Source organism: Syngnathus leptorhynchus, chromosome 1 (genome assembly GCF_054491065.1).
Source record: "Syngnathus leptorhynchus isolate UIUO chromosome 1, UIUO_Slep, whole genome shotgun sequence".
NCBI lineage: Eukaryota > Metazoa > Chordata > Actinopteri > Syngnathiformes > Syngnathidae > Syngnathus > Syngnathus leptorhynchus.
The window spans coordinates 16,914,384-16,937,223 of record NC_141195.1 but is presented as its reverse complement, the minus strand read 5'-3'; the positions used below and the strand labels follow the sequence as shown (position 1 = coordinate 16,937,223).

At 42.3% G+C, this 22,840-nt stretch overlaps 1 protein-coding gene across 1 annotated transcript; it reads left to right on the top strand.

Moving 5' to 3' along the window:
* Window positions 1-156: 156 nt before the first annotated feature.
* LOC147062302 (glutamate receptor-interacting protein 2-like) lies at window positions 157-22,062 on the top strand. The gene is made up of 24 exons (XM_085920359.1): window positions 157-328; window positions 5,688-5,768; window positions 6,862-6,997; window positions 7,850-7,995; window positions 8,467-8,550; window positions 8,622-8,697; window positions 9,552-9,697; window positions 10,172-10,319; window positions 10,381-10,550; window positions 13,189-13,317; window positions 13,879-14,040; window positions 14,388-14,574; window positions 15,831-15,976; window positions 16,043-16,123; window positions 16,253-16,316; window positions 16,575-16,720; window positions 16,892-17,036; window positions 17,296-17,462; window positions 17,620-17,802; window positions 17,886-18,039; window positions 18,720-18,834; window positions 18,955-19,155; window positions 19,816-19,962; window positions 20,820-22,062. Exons 1-24 carry the CDS (start codon window positions 157-159, stop codon window positions 21,018-21,020), a joined length of 3,387 nt encoding a protein of 1,128 aa, XP_085776485.1. The 3' UTR covers window positions 21,021-22,062.
* The last annotated feature ends 778 nt before the right edge of the window (window positions 22,063-22,840 follow it).

Here is a 22,840-nt window from a genome sequence, read left to right as displayed (position 1 = left end):
CACAAAAACATCATCTGCCGAGGAGGAGAGAAGCTAAACCAACATTTCAGTCTTCAAGACACACTTGGAAGCTGGAAGGGACTAGGATTTTTGGCAAAGACATTCAGGAAAGTAGAAGAAGCCATTGGGTTCTTGTCAGAGGTCAAGATAATGAACATGTCAACGAGGCTCATATTTGGAAAAAGCCACCTCACACCGAAGCAAGTCTCGTTTGGTTTCTCACTGCCCGACCTTCAGAGGAGAAATGGCCACTCTGCAGGAGGGAAGAGGAGGATGTTCTCCTTTTCACTCAGATGTCGACTGGGCATCGTACGCGCGAGGACAAAAGGTACACATTGAAACACAAGACACAAAATTAGATACATTACACTTTGACATTTTATTGGTCACCTCATATTTTACTGTATTTTACACATTTGTTACTAAAGGACCCCAAAAACATTTCAAATAAATATTGCTGACTAAATCTTTTACAATTAACTTCTGTTTGAATAATCCCAGTACAGTTGGCAAACCAATCCGAAGGTGATAGTTTTTGCACTAATACTTGTCTTGTTGCTGCGCAAACTGGTTTAGAACATACTTGAAAAAAATGTTTTAATTGTCATTTTCTTTTTTTGCAACAGCAATTTGCTTGATACTATTTTTTTTCTCCCAGATGACAGTTTTTAGTAACATGGTTGCATGTTCTATGTTGAGAGACGCAACTTCAGAGCATGATTATAAATATTTCAAATAAGTCTATAATAAATTATACAAAAAAATATCATATATCATATATAAATTATTCGTACTTTAGTTGTGTAATATAATGTAATTGTTTCTGTAATATAAAGTCAATAATATAGGCGTCCACTGAATGCACAAATATAGAGTCCATGCATGGATTTGAAAAAAAAAAAGTATACATTGGATCGACTGGACTGTTTTTAGTGTCGCATCTTCTTAAATGACGTAGTTTGTTTTTAAGTTGCATTTGCATCTTACTACCGTAAGATGGCAGCCTGGTCAGATTAATGGAGATGAGTTGATGTGTGATGAAAAATGGGAGGTCATGTCTTTCGAGGATTTAAAAACATAAATAATTTATTATTTTATTATTTTTTATTTTATGTTCGTCGAGGATTTAAAAATATATCATTTTTATTTTATCATTCATTATATTTAGATTGAATTTAATCATTAAATTGCAATGCAACAACGTTTTATTTTTATTTTATTTTTTACATATAATTAAACTATTACTATATTTTTTTTTTTTGTATTTTGAGTGACTAGCGTGGTCACGGAACAAATTAAGGTCATATCTCAAAGCACCAAATGTATGAGAGAATTTAGGCCAGTGCTTCTGAAAGTGTTATGGCAAGCAGAGAAGACCTTGCTGGCCCTGATGATCCCACCACTGATGTAACGCAATATAAACTTGGTTTGAAAGGGAGTTTATTCAGTTTTTGGACTGTGTTTTTCGTCTGAGTAATGGTGGTCCTCTTCTCAAAGATGAAAAAAAAAGCAGCTATTAGTGTTTGTTTTTATTACTTTTGTCATCTACTTCCAGAGGTTTGCTTGTAATCACCGCAGCGTCAATATTCCATTTCCTGATTCCCTTCATGGAGCTGGTGATTAATAGGCTATTAGAGAGGAATAAAAAGCTCCCAGAGGAAATTACCCACAGCTAAGTGTTTTGTAACAAGTGGAACAGCTGACTAATTGGGTCTAGTGCAGAAATGAGGAATTGTTTGTAACCTCTGAAAATTAGCCTGACCTCACTTGAATTCTTGTTAAAGAGCTGCCCGCATGTAAACATCGTTGCATGTGTGCAAGACCCAAGTGGGACTTTCTTTTCCCAACTCAGACCTTCCCACATGAGTTCTTCATGTTTTAATGAATATATATAATTTTACCCTTATTTTTGTATCAATCTAAAATAGCGTATCATTCCCTCCAACAACAAGATTGATATTATGAAAATAATTCATTCAAATGGACAATATTATAGGCAGGAAGTTTTCATAACATAAGACACAAAACGCTTCCTGTAAACAACGCAGATTTATGAAACACTTTTAATTCAGCAACATTTAGGCAGCCACCATGTCACTTCCTGTTATTTGAAACCAATTCACACCACTTCCAGTGGACACCAACTGATATTAAATTAATGTTCAAAATGGCCTGCCCTTCACATTCAATGTGGAAATATAATTGCAATGAGAAGGCAATAACAAAATGAGGACTGCCCAAAACACTATTTGATGATTTAAAAAAACAACAACACGCAAACCATAAAAATGGCCTTTTTGGGACTGACTAGTCACCCCTAGAAGCCCATAAAGCAGCCCGGCCCATCGGGGGCTCCAGATTGTCCAGTCGGGGCCTGCTTGTGTGTGTGAACGTAGCTTGACTCTGCTCAGCTGGGCTCAGGAAGTGACAGGCGTGGAGGAGCCCGCGTGTGACAAATGTTTCGACAGGTGTGGCAGCGGTTGTGCCAACAGATCTGTTGCCTTCTCTTTTCAGATGGCTCGAATGTCATTCCAAATGTCTTCCTCATTATTCAAACACCCCTTTGGAATTGTGCATATGCTGTTGTGCACGTGGTGAGCAATTGATACGGGAAGTTTTAGTGTGTGGGTGGATTGTGCATGTATAATAATGGTTGTTTGATTTGGTTAGGTGAAGACTACGTGTGAGCGTGCGTTTGTGTGTAGGGGGGGAGGGAGCAGTGACAGTGGTGTGCTCCCGCCTCACTGAGCCCCTCTGGCAAAGAGAGTGAGTGTGTATGTGTGTGTGTGTGTGTGTGTGTGTGTGCCTGAGAGAGAGGGTTATGTGTGAGTCTGTGAGCACATGAGAAGGGGAATGATAAATCCAGTGGAAAGAGAGCAACATTTTGCAAGAGAATGGCAAGAAAGGAATGCATTTATCTCCTTTTGGGGGATTTTTTGCAAAACCAGAATTTGATAGACTTGTTTTTTTGGACATCAAAGTATTAACTGAGACATTTGGAGGAATAGGTCTTGACTTTGGCACGGATAAAGAGAAGGAAAGCCCGAGGGACAAAGATGGGTTGCTTCTTGTATCTGAGCAGGTGAAACGTCCAAGTCGCCGACTTATTCCTCAGGTGGACTTACTATCAACAAGGTGACTTTCCAAAGGGGAGCTGCAGCCATGCTGTGTGGTCTGAGGAGAGATTCTAAGAATGGTAAGACCGCCACGCTCCATCTTCACCATGTGTCATCTTTGGTGCCATCCAAGAGGATTTGGGGCGAGAGAATTGTTACAGTTTAACGCCACCGTTGTCGAGACTAAATATATATTACGGGAGATGGCAACGTCAGCAAGCGCGTCTAGCCGGCGCCTCGCGCCTTTCTGCCAACTGTTATGCGGACCGATATAGAATTGAACTAGGTCCGTTTGCGAATCAGGTTTGACATCTGAAAATAGCATCATGACCTCATCGGCACATTTTTTTTTGCCACACCCCCGCCCACTTGCCACATATTTAACCTCCATCCTAATGCGCGTGGCACCGAGTGCTGTGATTTAAACCGGCAGTTAATTTATTCATCTTATGTATATTCATCATAGATTCTTCTGGCAAACTCGCAGTCAGTTATTAAGCGGAGCATCTTGAGGGCAAGTGATGCTTCTGCTCAGCCTCGGGATGGAAGGCTACATTTAGTGGCCCATCACGTGCCCATCCTCGTAACCTACAGCTAATGTTGCCTTTTGACTGCATTGACAGCTGCTGGACTGTCAAGACCCCCGGGAATCTGTGTGGTATTAAGATTTGTGCCCAAGATAACATCTTTGTGATGTGCCACTCAATTGTCTATGTATGCTCGTACCTTTGGGCCAGCACGTTGGGAATTTGTGCAAGGATGTGTGTAAAATACCATAGTATGCTAATGTGTCTTCTTTACATCACGGGGAAAATAAATAAAAGATATTTCTGTGAGTTGAGGGGCAAAGATTTTGCTTCTTGAGTCTTTGTATCCAGGTTAGAGATTTCAGACCACAAATGCTTCGACAGAGCCTCTGTCACTTTTGAGTTTGAAGCCCTCCCTCACAGCAGTTGGGTCCTGAATGGGTTCCTCGGTTTTGGCCGTGAGGTCTTGGCTTGCTGACCAAAAGATGGCAGGTTCAAAACGTGCTGGAGAAGTGCCAGCTCACTGCCGAGAAACCCTTGAGCAATGTACACAAACCTCCAACTGCCCTCGAGATTGCTTTTCGTCTTTGTTCTTTTCTTCAAGCGAAGTAAGAGAGATAGTCGAGGAGCAGCACCCATTGTTCTATCTACACATCTGAAATCACAATAAATCCACAGTGTTTTTTCTCAAAATGCAAGCTGCTTTTTTGTTTTGACTTGAGAGCAAGTGATGGCCAGATGAAGACTTGAAGGTTTCCATCCAATCGATTCAGAATAAAATGCTTCATGTGCACAAAAATGCCCCTTAGTGGTCAAAATCTATGGGTGTTTTTTTTTTTTGGATGGATGGACTGGTTACACTCATAATCAACAATTTTGCCGATGTTTAGTTCTATGAGGTGTTGCTACACCTAAAAATCACACCAGTTTTTTTTCCCTGAGAAGAAAAATATCCAGCATTGCAAAACCCGGCAAACGTTTTTTTTTTTTAATCATTCTTCTTTTTCACAGTCCATGAATTAACAATAGTATCTGTCACAAGAAATCTCACAAGATTACCGAGGGATCGAGCGATTGAGCATCACACTTTTGACTGTGATGACATTATGAAGCACGTTTCGATCCATTGAGCCTTGACATGTGCAGCTCTTTATTATTCTTGACACGTTGTTCTGTCATTGTTAAAACGCGGCCAGCTTCCAGAGGACCGCATTTCTGTAGACAGGCACACGTGAGCTCGGCACGTCTTCATTGTCAAGTCTAGTTGACCGTGTTTGGAAATTTCTCAGACCCTGCTGTAATGGTGAACAACCTTTTCTACCAAAATACCAAAGCAAAAAAAAAAAATCTTCACCCTTACACACAGTTAGACTACAATTTGTACCAGATTAGCGCTGAGCACAAAAATAGGGCCCACTATGTCAAATCATTGCCATCATCAACACGACTGCTGACGTGCATGCGTATGTCACGTTCAGCTTCAGACCACCAACGAGAAGCACAGCTAACGTACATACAATATGTTTCAGGAATGGAAGGAGCGAAAAAGATTTTCTCGCCTGCAGAGCAAATTGAGCATTTATCGTGGCTGCGGTTCTAAATGACTCGAAAATGATGATTTTTCTCCCCGTGCACAAAACAGTCCATTAACCGCGTGCTGTTGCATCAGGAGAATCCTCAGGCTCAAGTGGTGGCATAAAACCCTCTTGCTGAAAATACATTCTTGTCATGAACAGATCCTCAACATTTTTTTTTTCTCCATCTGACCTTTTCATAAGCTTGTGTAGGGCTGAGCTAGGACCGATCCATTCTCGCACAGAAAGTACATCACGGATTAAGCAGCGTACTGACTCATTCAAATCAAAGTGCCCCCCCACTATGCAGCCAAGCCCCCACGTTAGCCAAGGTGCAGTTGAGGCTAATAAAAGCCTGAGCATCTGTCATGAGGTGCATAATGGTTTGTTCATTTGGCCATCTGCCTCAGAGATTCTCTCCTCATTGAGCCACAGTGCCTCTTTAACATACCTCCTTGCTGTCTCCTCAGATGAGGGACCATACGCAAAAGGAAACAAGCAGTCCGGGGTATCTGACCAATCGCATTTCTCCCAGAGGCCCAGCCTTTCAGGTACAATTTAGTCAAACATGACTTCATGTGCATGACTTTGTTTTTTCTGTCTGTGGCTTGATGCATACAGATGCACTCAACCTGCATACTTAGTAACAGAGGGGGATCAAATCTTCAATGGCGTGTTTGTCAATGGTAATAATCCGGAGGTGACAAAAGCGCTGACACGCTAAAAGCTTAGATACTTGAGGGGGAAAAAAAAGCAGTAGTCCTGATTCAACTGAATATTTTTGGTAGTATGACGTACGTGTTATGAGTTTTAAGTTTTTTATTTTCGGATAGTACGATCGATTTTATGAAGCACTTTGAGTGCAAAGTAAAATGACCATATCTGTTAAGGAGAACTGTTGCTGATTATGCATCACTTTGGAATTCTTTTAGGGACCAGAGGTAGTCCCTCCATCTCTGAAAGATTCTCCGTGCATCCTCGTTTTGTCTCGGGTTTTGTCCATTGTCTATTGTATATTGGATATTCCGTGATCGTTTCAGCAAAGCTCCTAAATCCCTACACCCCCGCGAAAAACGGTGACAGGATTGTGCCATCAAAATCACAGTAAATACCTTCTCATCACACCTTCTATCTCTGATTGATTGGTTGTTTGTCCTCTAGCGTGGTGGTTTCTTGAAGATCGAACAAGATGGGAACGATCATTTTACTGTCGGTAGTATTTTTTTAAATTGCAAACTCCCCTTTACGTAAGGAAACATTCTCTGAAACAAACTTAAAAGCTGACATTATTTTTCTTTACATCATTTTGTAATAACGGAAGACTTCTTTGCATATAAAATCGCTTCCCCTCTTACGACTTTTTTACATCTTTTTTTCTTACCAATTTTTCAAATGCTTTCACTGAAAAGAAGAAAAAAAATATGGGCATGTTATCAAAACATGTTCCCATAGTATTTGGATTCCATCACTCGAATCAAATCACAGCACTTCACAAGACTTGATGACACAAACAGAAATCAGGGATCTGAATTCCACGTTTTTTTTCTTCTCATTATTACAAATGCTTTAATTTATTTTCTTTCTGAGGCTAAAACGTGAAATGTACTTTGCTAATGCTCTATCCGCCGTATGGTGTGTCTACAGAAGAATGCCGAGGAGTGACCACAGTGGACCTGATGAAAAGGGAAGGCAGCAGCCTCGGCCTCACCATCTCCGGGGGCTCCGATAAGGACGGCAAGCCCAGAGTGTCAAATCTACGTCCAGGTGGGCTGGCTGCCAGGTGAGATCTGCTTGCACTCCGTGATGCAGCTGAGCGCACGCTGTCCGCATCACTTAGATCCGCTTGTACAAACGTGCTTATGCTGCAAACTTACATTAGCTCACCTGCAGGACTTTACTGTTGTGTTAAGTCAGCTTGATGCCGACAGAGATTTCTCCAAGAAATGCCCTTGTTATTTTATAATAGAGCGCTGAAGTGAACACATTTTTTGCTTCCTCTTTGTTGATGAAAAACAACAATAAATCATCATCATGACAAAAACGAATGAAAATTCTAAATTAAAGATCAAATACTGTTTTGAATTGTGTTTAAACAGAATTGGTTTTAAAAACAAGCTGACAAGTATCAAAGCCAAAGCCTAGACAGGTCAGATCTACAAAAAACAAACAAAACAAAACAAAGACTTCTCATCCCGTCTCGCTAAATAATCACTCGAAGCGGTTCCCCTAAATGTCCAGCATTGTAACTAGTCGTTTTTTCCTAAAGTCAACCACGCGAGAGCAAAATGTCGTGGAAAAAAATCACATTTTGCGATGATTAAGCAGCGTGTGACATGCTTGGTGGATGTGTGAGCTAATTTACTGAGTGGAGAGTCATGCGAGCAGACAAGAGAGAGACTGGCAGTGACATTGTGTGATGAGAGGCGACTGGATGACAAGGCCAGTCAGCTCTGCTTGTTAGCGTGCCTGCCTGCCTGTAGCGTCCATTGGCAACGGCCCGGAGGTGTGACAGGAAAAAGGGTCACAACAATTCAATTAATTAGTCCTGCAATGAGTGGCAAGATGACATTCTTGGGGTTCACATTTTGGAAATTTTCAAATGAGATGTTTTTAAATTGTCTCCTCTCTCCAGAAGTGACCAGCTGAATGTAGGAGACCACATTAAGTCAGTGAATGGCATCAACCTGTCCAAGCTTCGTCACGATGAGATTATTAGCCTGCTGAAGAACATCGGGGAGCGAGTTGTCTTGGAAGTGGAGTACGAGCTGCCTCCGTTACGTACGTCAAGCCTACCCGCACTTGCACTTATAAGTGTATATTAAAATTCAACACCTCACTGTTCAAATACAAGATTTTGTAATCAAAAAATGAGACCAAGATAGATCAATCATGAACCTTTTCCATCATTACTGTTGACCTCTAATGAATTCTTTTTTTAATCAATTCAAGAGGGGAAAGAAAACTCAGGAGAACCACTTTCATCTATTCTTCATCTGAAACTGGGGCTTTAATCATGGAGGGAAGAATTATGAACCTTTTCAACTCTTGTCAATGTTGGCACAAAACCTATGACCTTGTACCGTAATAGGCCATGTTGAAAAAAGTTTAAGATTTATCTTGGTCTCAAAACCTGCCATTTGAACAAAGTTGTGTTGTACACATTTTATATCCACTCCATGAAGTGCTTACTGTATTTGATGTCTTGTAAATGTTGATTCTAATTCATTCAAATGTACTTTCCTCTATCAGTCGAGACTCCACCAGGAGTCATAAGCAAAACCACAGAGGTGTGTTTGTTCAAAGAAGGCAACAGTTTTGGCTTTGTCATGCGAGGTACGTCAGTGACCGTCTTATTGCGTTAGTCTTAAAGACAATTGATCTGTAGTTCTTCTGGTCTTCACAAGGGGGCTTTCATGAGGACTGGCGCAAGTCTCGTCCTCTGGTGGTGACCCACGTCAGGCCAGGGGGTCCTGCTGACAGGTATGAACAACAGTAGTATTCAACCTGTGCGCTTTTGGTGCATGCTTTGCCCTAACTGGTTATTAATGACAGATTTTAAATAGAACTAACTGGCCTCTCCCTGAGATGGATAAAAATGGGTGGATTTTGCTTCTTACTTCGTATTTCACAAAAGCTATATTAATCCGAATGTTTAGACGAGAGGGGCTGCAAAGAACATATTGTAAAGAATATTTTTGACTTGATTCCCCCTTAAAGAAAACAATCTCACTTACCTCACAATGATGTGAACGCTGATGAGCTCACAGGAAGAACTAAATCTGTTGTAGGAATGCCTGGCGACAAGTGTTTACACTGATTCATTGTAGCTTCCGCTATCTGGTGGAAGAACATTTAATTGTTCCGCCTTTGACCATATGAGACTGGCACTGATAGATGAGTAAAGATTCAAAAATGATTTTTTTTTTTTTTTTTTCCCAAAGCAGTCAAGTGAAATTGGAGGATTACCAACCTACTGAGCCTTACACTGAGCATCACTGAGACAAATGAAGGCTGTCCAGTGGGACATGAAGAATCGTGCTAGTTGATAACCATGCCTTTCGAGCTTCTTTTCTCTGCTCACCCCAGCGTGAAAGAAGCGTACACAACACGTGGGGCTTCTCTAAAACCAGAAAAGGCCACGGCTTATTCCCCAGGCAAACATTGCGCATTTTCCTCATGAAAAGAGGCTGGCACAAAAACACTTGGTCCAACTTAAGCTCATCTCACTCAGCCTTCATCTCACCTGGGGAGGGAACGTTTAATAATTTAGCATGACGGGTGTCGGGACACTTGCATTTCGCCACTGATGTTTTCCCTCTCTTGTCTTTCTCTAGGGAGGGCACGGTAAAGGCTGGCGACAGAATCCTGAGCATAGACGGCATGCCTTTAAACCGTGAGAAGCATGCTGACGCGTTGACCACGCTGATGCAGAGCAGCCAGGAAGCCTTGTTCCTGATTGAGTATGACATCTCTGTCATGGGTGAGCACACACACACGGGGAATATGCCGAGGCATGGTAGGGCAGCGTTGCTCTGAGGGTAAATAATGCGGCCGTTTGGCTCGGTGGACGCAAGTGAGGCTCGGTGCTGGAGATGCCACCAGGGGAGTCGCTCGGGCCCGAGAGCAACGGGGAAAGCGTGGATGGATTACCGTCACGTGTTGCTCGCTCTCTCACTTCCCCCCTGTACAATCTATTTGCTTTGTTAACAAGCATGTTTTCCTAACATGACCTATATAAAAATGCTGGATATTAACAGTTGACAAACATTATGTGCCTCCAAGCTCCAGTGGTGCTGCGGTGGCAAGATGTCAAGCTGCACCCCACTGCTGAATGAAACAGAAGAATGTTGGAAAGAATGAGAAGAGCATTTATTTAGTTTCAATAGAGAGTCATTTGGTTTTCTTCTCCAGGCTGGATTTCATGTTTTGAAATCAAATGTGTTACTTGTTGCAGAAGCAGTGCAACAAGCCTCGGGTCCTCTGCTAGTGGAGATAGTTAAAGGGACCTCCTCCAGTCTGGGCCTCAGCCTCACCACATCCATATACAGGAATAAGCAAGTTATCATCATCGACAAGATCAAAGTGGCCAGCGTGGCCGAAAGGTGAAGCTACCTCATCTGACATATATTCCCAAATTTCTTATCGGCTGTATCATCCTGTCAGGTGTGGCGCTCTGCACGCAGGAGACGCCCTGCTAACTATCGATGGAACCAGTACTGAACACTGCTCTCTGATGGAGGCCTTGCAGCTTCTGGGGAACACCACTGAGGTTGTCAAACTGGAAATTCTACCATCCAGTCAGAGCCGGCTGCCTGTCCGGCCACAAGACACAGGTAAGGCTAGCGATCTTGTACTGTATTTAGAATTATATCATCACATTGGCATGCTTATTAAGTGTGAGTCAGAACAGAGCTGCTACCATTTCATGTGTCTCTTGATTAAGCCCCAAAAGAGTTTAAGATGTTCTTGTAGGCGTCAAAATAAATTTCAGCTGTTCTACTCTGCCTTTCCTGGCATTCGGTTTCTTTCCAGCAAAAGCCTCGAGCTTTTGTGCTAACACTGACAACTCTTTTAATCTGTTCTTAATGCTCTCTACCTTCACTAAGGCTTTTTATTTCCAGCAAAAGAAAATCCTCCCCAAAGCACGATGCTGCTGCCACCACCACATTTTACTGTAGGCATTGTGTTGTTAAACACTATTACATTTGCACCAAACTGGAATTTATAATAAAAAAAAATCTCAGCGGTATCATTACATTGTAAAAATCTATCTAATGAGGTGTACAAAAGAAGCACATGGTCTTCACGTCACAGCATGTACATGCTCTCGGCGTCATCTTTCTTTCCGTGGAGCTGGAATAAAAAAAAAGGGTAGCTGCCTCCCAGCGGTTTCTTGAGTGTACTGTGAATCAGCCAGTGTGTCAGGAATGAGTGGAGCAGGGCGACCAAATACAGCTTGGACCAGAGTTTATTGAAGCAAAAGGTAGTTAGAAGGGAGTCAGGTGCGGAAACAAAGACACAGACTGACCAAATTGAAGTCCACTTGGAAAAGGTTAAAATTCTCACCGTGAGCCTCCAAACAGACCGAGGGAAAACCAGACGGCAGGAACAGGAACACCTGGCACGGAAAGGAATGGACAGAAGAGTAGACGCCAACAGGGAGAAACATACGGGGCAGGGTTTAAATACACAGGGTAACAAGAGAAAGCGGGTGACAGACATTACGGTAACGAAAGGGGTGTGGCCGAGGGAAGTGTTCTGGCACGGGCGTGACATGATGGAATACAAACAACAAAGCACTCACACGCTCGTATTGACCACTCTGCAGCTGTTTTACAAGCCACAAGAAGATCCCGTGGGCCAATTTAACTTCCCTCAACGTGCAGCGCATACGCAGTCATTTGCATGTCCTCTGAAGTCAAATCTTCAGTCTCTTGTCATATTGCAAAAAAAAATAAAACCACATTTTGACAGCCCATTTACCCCCAAGCAGCATGACCATGAAATGCAGTGCTTAATCTCCCATGGGCGGTTTTCAGATTGATCTGGCCACTATGAGATTAGAAGCTTTTTTTTTTTTTTTTAAACCAGCCCAGAATGAGAAAAAACATTTCTTAAAGAGTCTCGTCTAGGTGATCTTAGTGTGAACGGTCAAGAGCTTTGTCAGATGAAGAGTCCTAGGTTATTTCATCCAAGTGGAAGGTATCATCAACGTATCATGCGCTTTAATGTGTCGTCATCCATAGTTGCGGCAAATCCGCCTTGCATGTTAGCAAATCGTCCCAGATTAGACCCCCGCTGAGGAAGCAGCAAGGATTACTGTCACATTTAGCGTGCAGTGACACACGTCTTAATGAATCTGTATAGGAAGTTAATTATTGAGGTGCTTCCCACACACAAGGTCATCTTATTTCATAAGAAGGCCTCACTGTTATCTGAGTCCATGTCTGCTCGTTGTCAGGAGTAGGCTCATGCGGCCAATTATACTGGGGGCTTGATTTCATAGAAGACTACACTGTACTTGTATAGTTGTCGAAATTCTAAAACTACATGCAGATACGAGCGATGATTTTTCTTGATACAATTTTTTGCTTTGACCTGAGAGCAAAAATTTGAGATGCAAATGGAGGTGAACTTGACTCACTTCACAATGAGCAGCTGTTTGGTGAACATCTTTCTTTTTATTAAACAACCACTTTCACTTTTACTCTTTATGTGAATGCTAACTAACATGATTAGAATGTGTGATTATTTTTTTGGGGGTGGAAAAGAATAGAGAATATGTGGTTACCATCAGCTGGCCAGAAGCTGAGCTGCACTGTGTTTGTTTATGGGCTTTGTATTTAGCTAGCATTAGGTAGATCAACTTTTTTTGTTTCTTACTAAGTGTGTTGGAATGCTATCATTTTACACAATGGCTTGAGCATCATAATTTCATTGCTAATTTTCATGGGCCACATAAAATGAAGCGGAGGCTCGGCTCTGGCCCGCACGCCTTGGGTTTGACATCCGTCCAATATGACATTACAACTTATTAGACAGCACACAATCAGCTGTGCTCAATAAAAGGCGTGTATTTCGTGCCGCAGAGGACAGCAGCATCATGCCTAGCGGTTATCTTGCGCACAGCCTTTGGAGCTTTTTCGAAAAAAACATTCTCAACATGATTTCCAATTTCAATGCAGTTTTTTGGAAATTTGCCAGAAAATGTAAGCTTCTGTATTCTCACCATCCACCATTTACCACCAGTGTGCGTCAAACATTCTTAACACATCAAACCAAAGGATTAGGTGCACCATGACGAAAGACATTAAATATCAATTACTCCGCTCTGAATAATCCCCCAGGCGGTGTGTTTTGGTGCAATTTTAGACACGGGAGTGGAAGTGTGATTTCATGGGTAGGATTTAGAAATGTGCATAATACAAGAGTGGGTCTGTCTCACTCCTAAGTGCTGATTTGCCTCTGCAGTAAAAGTACAGAAGAGCAGTCATCATCACTGGGACCAAAGCAGCAACTTCTGCTTACCTCCTCACGGCAGCCTCGGCAAGACATGGAGCAGCCCGAGCCACCCGCACAACCAGCAGGACCACTGCAAATGTAAGTGACCGTTTGTGACAGCCTCGCTGCCGGCAAGACGTCATCGGAGGAGCCCATTCCTCAACACCTTTGATAAATCTTTGCGACCTGGACAACCACATACCTTTTTAGGTCACCTGCGTGAATGAAAGCAAGGTTGTGTTTTGCTATGGACTTTCCGAATGCTCTTAGCCAGTAATCATTTCTATCGCCAGCATCAGGCAGGAGCTTATCCAATTTGTCTGAAAACCTTTTTTTTTTACATGTATTTTATTTAAAACAAATAATGTTCATCTATGCCAATGGTGAATTGATTGAACAATTAGGAGGCTCTTCCACTAGATGACACAAGGTACAACTAGGCTAAATCCAGGGGTGAGCAATTCTGCAACCCCATCCAGCAAGGGCCCAGTGTCCTAAAATTATACATACCCTGCAAATAGACTTTGTTTGTAAACATTTGGGTAAAGTGATTAAATGAGCCACCTTCTATTTTTCGATTGTAAGAGGTCGCTTCAATAAAGACAGCTCTAATCGATCCGAGGCTGTCGATAAGTAGAGTGCAATGTCTCATGTCTGCAGCTCTGGTGAGTGGTGGCTTCTCCCCTTCCTCCACAGCCACCTCAGGCTTCAGCAGTCAGGGGAGCAGCACGCTGCCCTGCCCCATGGTGCCCACCGTACCCACCAGTCCTCGGACCTCGACTGGCAAGAGGCGGAACAGAAAGAAGGACCACAAGAGCTCATGTATGACAAATTCGATGGATGGATGGATGGATGGATGGATGGATGGATGGATGGATGGATGGGTGGGTGGGATTTTGGGAGGGAGGGATGTTCCGGTAGGTTGGCTGTTTTATTTCTATAGTTTAGCTTCCTTTAAAGGCTTTGGTTATGGTTTCTTCCTGCCAGTGTCTCACACTGTAAATCTAAAAATTGACTTGACACTTCTGAATGACTCATTTTGTTTCTGTCACCCTGCGTGTGTGGTAGACTAGTACATGCCTGTTTTTATTTCACACTAGTTCCTCATATTGCATTTCGATGTCATGTCTCCACGAACTTCCCCCCCCCCATGATGTCCCCTCTCTCAGTGTCGCTGGCATCCAGTTCTGTAGGCCCTGGAGGCCAGGTTTTTCACGTGGAAGTGAGCGAGGTCGTCCTGAGGGGGGATCCGCTTACAGGTTTTGGGATCCAGCTGCAAGGGGGTGTCTTTGCTACAGAAACTCTTTCTGCTCCACCCATCATCCGCTTCATTGAACCAGACAGCCCGGCTGAGAGGTAAAGCACACACACCAAATACGAAACACAATTCATACAGTATAGGGAGTCACCTTGAACTTGGAGAGCTAATCATTCAGCCAGGCAATGACACATCAAGCAGGCTAATTTTAGCCACATGAGTATTTGGTTTGAAGGCAGACACATTAGAGATGCATCACGCTGATAGAAATGAGGCCGACAGACAAATAACTCAACATTATCTTTCACTTTGTTCAAGGTTTTTCATAGGGGCAAAATTACTTTCTTTACTCATGAATGACAATGTCGAAGGATAAGATTAAGATAATTTACATGTTGTGTATTCATCAGTGTCTGTGCTATAATGTTCTAAGTAATTAAAATAAAAATAAAAAACAGTGGGCGCACATGTAGACAGATATAACTCAAAAGCATATTTTGTACCCATTGTGAAAAAAATATTATAACTGCAGTTTGCCGGTCGTGCAAATGTGTTATACTGCCCCCAAGTGGCCAGGTTTTGCACACTTGAAGGAGTAGCACAGGTCATTAAATTAAAGCACAAAATAAAAATCAAACAAGTGCCCAAACTGTTAAATTCTTTCAAATCTGTTGAATTGTCATTTATGCATATTTTTATAAACTACAATGTCATAGAGTGCTATTTTCCATATTCCAAATGTCATTTCACAAATTGCATTTTTGGTGGGGGGCTCGGGGGTTTACACATTGTCAGTTTCGTGCATTTCTATGGGAAAAAATGCTTATAAAAGTGGATGCACATTTAAAAAAAAAAACAAACAACATTGACCTTTTTTCCCCCTCTTTTTTTGGGCTGTTTAAAATTGACCTTGCCAACTCAAATGTGTTCATGTCTCTTGTTACGTGCCTCTTTGGTGTGGCCCCTTGTCCTGTGAGGTAATGATGGCATTGCACAGGGTCAACCCCCCCCCGTGTGGTACAATTTAAATCAAGCGGTAGTGGAACAGTTGTTCAGTCCGGGGAATGTCTGCCCCCACTGGGATGTAAGCACCTAAGCTTCCATGCAAAGCGTAGTCTGCCGCGGGCGGGGATGTTGTTGGTCAATTAACATTTTATGACAGGACTTCATTTCATAGGCGTGATGTAATCTCCAAGGATAAGCTAAATTCTACTGGCTATCCAAAATTGATGACAAGGTGTGAAGATGCCTGTAGACATGAGGTATATTCTTATGAGCATCAGTACAGCTGTAGCCCTAAAAAAAAAAATTATATTATTGGGGTTGTTGCATGTTATTGTGCTTTTGTGTGCAGGTGTGGCTTGATACAGGTTGGAGATAGACTCTTAACCATTAATGGTATCCCTACTGAAGATGGGACTTTGGAGGAGGCCCATCAGCTACTCAGAGACTCCGCTCTGGCCAATAAGGTTACAGTGGAGATTGAATTTGATGTCGCAGGTACAATTTATTGTAAATATCCATACAAGGACTGTGCAGCCACTCACGTTTTTTTATGTTCATTAGAGTCGGTGGTTCCTAGCAGCGGCACCTTCCATGTCAAACTACCCAAACGAAGAGGAATGGAGATGGGTATCACCATCAGTGGTGAGTGTTTGGTATAAAACTGTCCAGCAGGGTACAGTATTGTGTTGATCACGACAGCCACTCCGTGAACAAAATCGGATGACATCTCATTCCCTTTCTCCTTGTTTTTATTTTTTTCCCGAAAACCAGCAAGTAAGAAACCCGGCAAGCCACTCATCATCTCCGACATTAGAAAAGGAAGCATAGCACACAGGTATGTCATTTGTCACACACATGACTGCTTCATCAACAATCTCTCTCTGCGTGGGATTAAAAAAACAAAACCTTTATGGCAAATCTAATAAATCGTAATTGGATTGTTCAGTGGCACCGTGGAAGTATGCTTGAGAAGGGCTCAGTGTTGATTAGCGCTGAGGGTGAGGTCGGGGTCACCCCTAATGATCCCGATGAGATCGGAATAGGATTGACATAGTGAGTCAAGTAATAGCTTTGGTTCCTTTGACACTTGCAGGACGGGAACTCTGGAGCCCGGAGACAGGTTGCTAGCTATAGACAGCGTGCGTCTTGAAGACTGCACCATAGAGGACGCCATGCACGTCCTGGATCAGGCCGAAGACATGGTCAAACTCAGAATACAGAAGGATGAGGACAACATTGGTAAGGGTGCATCTTCAATATAAGCAGTAGTGTTTGCCAACTTTGATTGAGCCAAGGCACTTATTGTAAAAGTAGAATAAAATCCCACTGCACTGAAAAAAAAAAACATCTCACAAATTCACAGTCCATAATTTGACACATTCAAATTGAACACAAGTCTTATTTTCTCAGATGAGCTGGAGATGTCTGGTTCCATCATCTACACTGTAGAGCTGAAGAGATATAACGGACCTCTGGGGATCACCATTTCAGGCACGGAGGAGCCTTTTGACCCGATCGTCATTTCGGGTCTAACCAAGAAAGGCCTGGCTGAGAGGTGAGAGATGTGGGCAGCGGGAGAGGTCACAAATCAAACCAAGGCTGGCATTTGCATTCGATTCCAAAGAGACGCTACTGCCCCCCCCTGTGTAAATGTTTTCGGTTGAATAGGACAGTAAACAATGGCTGTCTCATTTCTGTTTTCGATTACAAGAAGCCTTTTTGTCTGAGGCTCGGTCGGCGAACTGGCGGCCGATTCGTCCCGGCCGTCGGCACTGTCTGGTATCTCCGTCTCCTCTTCTCTCCAAACTCTGCAGGACCGGGGCCATTCACATAGGGGACCGCGTGTTGGCTATCAATGGGGTCAGTCTGAAAGGCAAAACGTTGAGCGAGGCTATCCACCTGCTGCAGATGGCGGGGGAGTCAGTCACCCTCAAGATCAAGAAACAAGTAGACCGCGTGTCAGCCTCGCCTCGCTCTCATGGCAAGAAAGCACACTTGTTCTCTTCAGTGTGAGAGATGGAAGAAAAGAAAAGAATAACTTCCATTTTCTATACTGCACTAGATTGATCTCTCACACAAGACAACCATTTATATTTTTGGACTTAACATTTGGCTCCATTGGCATGGCTCCCTTTCAGAATATGATCCGAGGAGGGTCCTGGAGAGAGAAACTGGCTTTCTAAGTGACTTAGAAGATGAATTGATGGATGCGCAGAGAATCACGAAACCCTCCGAGATGTATTCCGCCACCGTGCCCAGTATTGACTCCGCCATGAGCTCCTGGGATGGCTCGGGATGCGACCCCGGGTACAATAGCCAAGGTGAGGTCAGGAGAGGACGTCCTTTCCAAAACAGAGCCATTGCCTAGCCTTGTTTCTTCCAAAAACAACCATTTGTTTCTTAGGAACTTATCTCCACAAAGACATGCTACTCAATGCCAATGACTGGAGGAGAACAAAGTACAGGAGCCCGGTCGGGTCCAGCTCGATAGGACCGATGCAGCACTCCGGGCTTTACGATGGGAGACTAACTGAGGATGACTGGGACAAGATGCCTGGGTAAAAAAAAAAAAAAAGCACAGGCCTTCTCCTTCACTTTCCTTCCTGTCGGCTCCTTTTGATGTCAATGCAGCTTTTAATTCTTTCCCCAAATGTTATTTCTGTGAGAGCTTCTGTTTTGCTTTTTCCGTTTGATTGGTTTGACCAAAGCAAAGTGCAGTGTGTGAGTCATACCGTATTGTAGATAGATGGAGCAACATTTGCTTGTCAATTGATGCTTTTATGTTTTGTTTGCTTGTCCAAACTGTCCTTTTTTTTTTTTTCTTTCTTCTTTCTCAGGTATTCTCTCTCTGATCTGCTTTACTAATTGCCCACAAGCTCTTTGGTGTGTCACCTTTTCATGTCCACACCAAAACACATCGGGACACATCAGTCCTCTCTTTGTACTTCTTTTTCTTTTCTTTTTTGTCACATGCTTTCATTGTTCAATTTTGTTTTTGTTTTTTGTGTGTGTGGTGACAATTGCATTTGTATTTCGAAAGAGAAAACATTTGTGAAGGACTCTTCTTCAATGTGTCCAGTGTGGTCTTGAGACTTTTTACTCTCCTTTGCAAAACCTCAAAAACCAATAAAAAAAAATAAAAATTGCAAAGCTACATTTCCCACGCTGCTTTGTGAAGACAGCACCGGCCTCAAGACAACAAGACTGCTCTCATGTTGTGGTTCCTGCATTGTCGTAGATTCATCAGTCCTCCTCATTGCCATGGCACCTTGAATCAGGAGGATAGCTTCTGGTCTCAAGCTCTGCAGGACCTGGAGACTTGTGGCCAGTCTGAGATCCTCAGGGAACTGGAGGTAGGCCACCTCGTTTCACATGCCAGATGACGCTTTATGATAATCTGCTGTGTTTGTAATCTGCTACTGAATCCGACAAGGCACGTTGCCACACGACATCTTTTTTTTGTGCTCTTACAGGCATCTATGACAAGTAGCGCTTTTAGTCTGTACCTAGAGGAGACCAAGACTGATGAGGACTCAATGTTTCTGTCCGAAATAAGTCCCATTAAACAAGCGGAACCTAAAGTGGCACCAAAGAACAGCAGCAACCTCAACATATTGAGCGGATGTGGCAGAGGCTCCAATAGTTTGTCTTCGATGACTTTGGCCCTGCACAAGGTAAGCGTGACCTTGTTTTTGCTTTTCAAATGAGCTAGTAGGTCTAAAAATCTCTCGGCTTCACGCACATCTTCATGTTTATCAGATGGGGTTTTCTGAGCTTGTATCATGATGTCCTTCAGACTGACATTCGTGTGTTTGGGTAATATATTATGAGTTGAAACTGTTCAGTTGTTATCATTGAACGTTATCACGGGAGCAAATCAAAGCTACTGTTTGGTCATAACTGTTGTCCCAACAGATAAATTATATATGTATATTTTTACATTGATGTAGTACTTTTTATGACTTGGTATATATAAGCTAATATTTCTTATGAGCTACTCCTATGAAGCAGTCTTCAACATTTAGCCAATCGATTTATGTTCCATTGGACATGTGACACCTAACCTAATGCAAATTTACACCGATTTTTAGAAATATGAACTGGTTTTTCTTTTAAATTTCTGAATATTTTCCATCTTTAAGGGTTTGATACTGACCCAATTAACTCTTTTAGAAATAAAAAAAAATCAGCAACTGTCACTGCTTCAATTAAACAAGTGGGCCAAGTGCATTTTGATGGTGTTGATTATCAGGAACAAAAATATGGAAATCATTTTATATACCACAGATATAGTAAATGTAAACACGTATAATATCTGTGTTCCATCTATGCAGGTGACTATCAGAAAAGACCCCGAGAGCCGTGACTTTGGATTCAGTGTATCTGACGGACTTGTGGAGAAAGGAGTGTTTGTCAACATGATCCGCCCCAAAGGCCCGGCTGACCAGGCGGGCCTGAAGCCTTACGATCGGATACTTCAGGTACTTCATATTTCTGTTAATACGCAGAGCTAATTCCAAAGATGATGATGCTTCAATCCGTTTCTGGTCTTTGGGCGACAATATAAACTACTAGTAGTGCATGAAGGAAAGTTGAGCTCCAATTCTTTGCTTGTCATTATTAACAACTTAGCCTACATCCTTAAAAAGGCGATCTTAAAAACAACCATTGGACTTATTTTTCTTTTCAACCCTTCTTGTCTGTGTTTTGTAATGCAGAGGTGAACCAATATGAAAGAGTATTTCCATGCCCAGTCTCATACACTTTTCAAATATTTGCTGAATATACCTCACCTATTTAATATTTGGTGTTCTGAGTTACTGAAATGCCCTAATATGCCACTAAATGGTGCCAAAGTGCTGTCTGTTAAAAAAGCCATTAGGCCACAAATAGCAAAAATCGCATAGTAATTGACTGCCCCCTAAAAACATTTATAAATTGCCCTCTTTACTACAAACTGTGGTCCTAAAACTGTTATTTAACATCATTACCCGTGAATACAGATTTGATTTGAAAAAAAAAAAATGCAGCATAGTTTCCACCAACAACAAAAGGTAAACTTAACTGCTCCTATCACACGCAAAGCTTGTCAGACGTTGAGTTTGTTTTGTTACAGCATGACAATTTCAAGAATTAAACCGCCTGTGCACTCTAACGAACATTATAGCTCCTTTTGTTTGTTGTTTTGATTTGGCCACCGGGGGCAGCATTCTTAACCCCTGTAAACTGCAGTTGTGGGGTGTATTTCCACAGAGGATAAAGAATATATGCCTAGGAGCATCGTTTACTCAAGTCAACTTTGTCGACATTTCGGATCTGATTTGATGACTTCTTCCAGGTGAACCGCGTGCGGACCAGAGACTTGGACTGCTGTCTCACTGTACCCCTGATTATGGAAGCGGGAGGCAGCTTAGATTTGGTCATTAGCAGAAATCCAATGGAAAGAAGCAACACCAAGGGTCTGCCTGGCGACCGCAACAACCCTTCCATCTCACTGCTTTGCTTTTCTGAGCACTGCACCAACAGCATTGCCCTGTGAGCACAAACATAGACGGGCTGGCACCTCGCACGTACACACACACACACATCATTACATCACTCGCACACTACTTTCGGTCACATTGCACCTGCCGGACGTTCACAGCATGACCGGTGTTAATGTTCACATGATGCTTTTCAGAAGGGAGCTCCAGTTCACGGGCACTCCTTCCCCACTAGCACATTGCAAAGGTTTATATCATGGCAGCCATGACTCACGGAGCACATCGCCACCAATTATTTCTTGAATTGACTTATCCTCACTAGTATGCAGGTAATTCGTTCTATGCTCACGTATGCACCGGGTGTTAGCACATTTAAGGTTCATAGTGCATTTGGCAGTTCTTTTCTTGGCTCGCCGCCCATGTTTCCATAGAGAAGAACCGGACTGCTTCAAATAGAATTTTCACTCCGAGTACCAGTCAAGCTTCATGAAAGGTTACATCGTATATGTTAATCACACTTGCTTGCTTTTCTCGGGGACGTCCTTGGGAGGGATCACTGACAATATTGTGCCATTCTTTTTTTCCCACCTTCCTCAGCCTCACCACACGCACGTTTACACTTGATGGGAATTCTCGGACTTTTCTTTGTGTGACTGTTTATTTTATGGGACCACCACCTAACCCATGTTGCTGGCACGACCTCAGCAAGTGACTTATTAACTAACAGAAGAAGCCCGGGTGTCATGTCTTGTTTACCTCCATGGGGTTTTGTTGTGAGAGTGACCCCCCCCCACCCCAAATAGCCCTCCAGTTTAACTGAAGCATTGACATTCTGTATTGGCTGCTGTTTGCATGGCCTTCGAGGTCCCACACAGTGTCAGCATGTCAATTCTTCTCAAACAATCAAATGTCTACAGAGGCCTATTTTTAAAAGCTTTATATATGAATCAAATGTTCTGATGCTATTTTGGTGTAAACTGTTTTTATTTCTAATTCATGCACGTAAAATGTTTTGCCTAAGTTATACAGAATGTGGTGTCAATTTATTTTCTATTATGTATACGGAAAGATGTATTTTGTTTTTTTAATAAATTCTTTTTAAAACCAGTGAGTGGTTTTTTTTTTTTGTTCCGTAAGAGTGCTCTTTTAGTGACTCTGGGTGCAGAGGTCATCTGTTTACCCACCAAAATATTACTAGACATAATTATTGGTAATTATTAGCCATCAATGCAATTTATTACTATGACTGTATACTAAAATAAAAGCATTGTATGGGACAAAACATTGCTGCAAAGGCTAAATCAATTTAAAAGATTAAACTGTATCATGCTATTTTGAACTTTCCAGGGGTACTTGTAGACAAATATAATTTTATACTAATTGCTTATGAAATATGAGTTGTTTTGGGGACTGCTTCTTTAACCCGAGAGTTTAACGCCTGGTTCACAAAACCCCCGCTCGCATGTTTCTCGGACCAAACCCTTGCGTGACTGTAATTCATATTTAAATATATAGTTTTGAAACTCATGTGATTGTAATTTTTATTCGTAATTAGTAATTCAGTTATTCTTTCACACACCACTAGTGGTACTAGTCTCGTTGCTTCAATGGATACTTTTCTGCTTTTACCTGAAATAACACTCGTAAAATAAGTTCATGAAGTTTGTCTCTGACTCAACAGTGCTCTAATCAAACAATGAGTGTTTACATCGAGCTGGGCATGGTCAAAGTCCATCCGTAGTTATCGTACTGTGTGGGTGTTTGCATTTGTGTCGGGTGCGTGCGGCTTTGTGCGTGTCTCATGCCTTCCTTCCCTTGTTTGTCAGCAAGACAAGTTCCCGCTTGATGAATGGGGTTAGATATATTGAGGGTCATA